At 39.6% G+C, this 2,032-nt stretch overlaps 1 protein-coding gene across 1 annotated transcript; it reads left to right on the top strand.

The window, feature by feature from the left end:
* Positions 1-1,231: 1,231 nt before the first annotated feature.
* Positions 1,232-1,546, top strand: LOC144701439 (flowering-promoting factor 1-like protein 4). The gene has a single exon (XM_078573248.1). It carries the CDS (start codon positions 1,232-1,234, stop codon positions 1,544-1,546), a length of 315 nt encoding a protein of 104 aa, XP_078429374.1.
* The last annotated feature ends 486 nt before the right edge of the window (positions 1,547-2,032 follow it).

The following is a 2,032-nucleotide window of genomic DNA, read 5'->3' as shown; positions in this document are numbered from 1 at the left end:
AAAATATTTTGGATGCAAATCTGAATCCATTTGACTTGCAAATTTGGTAAATATTTGACAGGATTTTTGTTTTGAAGCGCCGATGTTTTCTAAATCTGCTGCGCTGGTGTTGATTAAGTACCATATTTGGATCAAAATCTATAAAAACTACAGAAACATTGGCGGAGATGGGAGGCTACATCCAGAATCCGGTTTCTTCTCATGATGCCAAGCAGATTAACTAACTGCTGGCATTAAAAACGTCAGGTGGTAAGTTTGAATTTTACCTGTGAATAAGTTAACCCTGCTGCAATCCAGATCGTACGGCTAAAATATATGCTGGGGTCGTAAGTAGCTGCACACTTTTGATTAGCATAAACCATATGCGAGTACTCCAGTCCGTTCGCCATCCCTATTTACTTATTAGAAGATGAACTGCTGAATCTGCTATTGGGTTAGCCATTTTCGTTATTAAATTAGGAGTCTGAGGGAGTAATGCTGTTGAAATTAATAATTGCATTCAAGGTTAAACATAACTACAGGATAGTTACCAAATACGAAAATGTTCAATAAAAAAAGTTGTTTTCTGAACGGGTTGTGGTGTCCTCATTCGGTGTCTACTTCGAGGTATGTTAGTAAAAGAACAATACTGAATCGCATCTTAGTTGTACATGTGTAAAACAATAAATAAAAGATAGAAATTAAATGAACAATTCAAGAGAACATGCAATTTGCATCAAGAAGTGCTGGCTCTTGGGCCTAGTCCGATAATCGGATGTTCTGCGATGGTTCCCACCGGAATGCTCCCCACTTGTTATACAAAATGCAAATTGTTTTTTAAAACGTACAGATTAACAAAAGTCGTAGCTTTTGTAACAATATATATACTGATAATGTCATGTAGCCTGACACATACCGTCGAGGTGCATGCACCTTCTCAGACAATCTTTAAAATTATTGGTTAATATAAACCCATAAGCCTGTGCTGAGACTCTAAACGGATCTGGGAACAAATCTGCCAGTTGTTGCATTAATTGACATGTCGATCCTCTACTTACTACTGCTCTTCTTTATTTGATTCCTTACGTCGCTCTCGCGTTAAAAAATGAAGCATATTAGCGGAAAAAGCAACATACCACTTCATCGAGCGCATATTTCTACGGATCTCTCTTCGTTTCTTCGCGAATCACGTAGAACTCGGCCCTGTTCTTCCGTCGGTTTAGCAAATCAGTCGTGGTCGTCAAAAGGGTACATGGCTGGGATTTGGATTTTCAAGGATGGTGGTTCTCAGTTGTCCCAGAGGCCAAAGGAGGCGGGACGTCGAACTAAGCTGATTTATTCACCTACAAACGAGGTCATCACTTCCCACGAGATTCTTGAAGAGAAGCTGCGGGCTCATGGTTGGGTGCGATATCCACTGAATGATCCCGATCTTATACAGTTCCATCAGAGCCCTTCCTCTGTCCTGCTCATCTCCGTACCTCGGGATTTCTCCAAGATGAGGTCCATGCATATGTACGACATCGCCGTCAAGACTCGTCATGTTTTCGTCGTGAGAGATGCCTAAGTCCCACGCCCCGTGCATCTGTGCCTGATATGACACATAATCGGCACAAATAACCTTATATAGGATCCTATCAACCCTGTCGATTTGCCTTACCTTGGAGACCTTGCCGATATGTTTTGTTTCCCACATCAATATGTATCACGCTACAAGTTTATTCAGTGAATTAATCAACCTACACAGCTATCTACCCTTCTAACTTTCTACCTCTATTCATATAACATTTACAGCCTTTCCAGGTTTTAGTTTATCTTGCAAATTAACCATGTTGGTGTGCGCATCTCTCTCACTCTTTCTACCAGTAAAACCTAATTATTTATTACTTTATTTATTTTATCTACTTATCATATTTAGTATTATTGCATCTAGCTATCGATCTCTTTCTTTCGCTCTTCAACTGCTCATCTTTCTCTACCAATATGTTTCTCTACGCTTTTGTATCAGTATACATAGACAGCAATCCATTCTATCTTTAATTGTATGTCACAC

The sequence above is a fragment of the Wolffia australiana genome, chromosome 3 (genome assembly GCF_029677425.1).
Source record: "Wolffia australiana isolate 7733 chromosome 3, ASM2967742v1".
Classification (NCBI taxonomy): domain Eukaryota; kingdom Viridiplantae; phylum Streptophyta; class Magnoliopsida; order Alismatales; family Araceae; genus Wolffia; species Wolffia australiana.
Note: the sequence above shows the minus strand (reverse complement) of the source record. Positions and strands in the feature narration are given on the sequence as shown.

Bases quoted from the DNA above. Each gene is read 5' to 3' on its own strand.
- LOC144701439 (XM_078573248.1), top strand. From the start codon at position 1,232: ATGGCTGGGATTTGGATTTTCAAGGATGGTGGTTCTCAGTTGTCCCAG.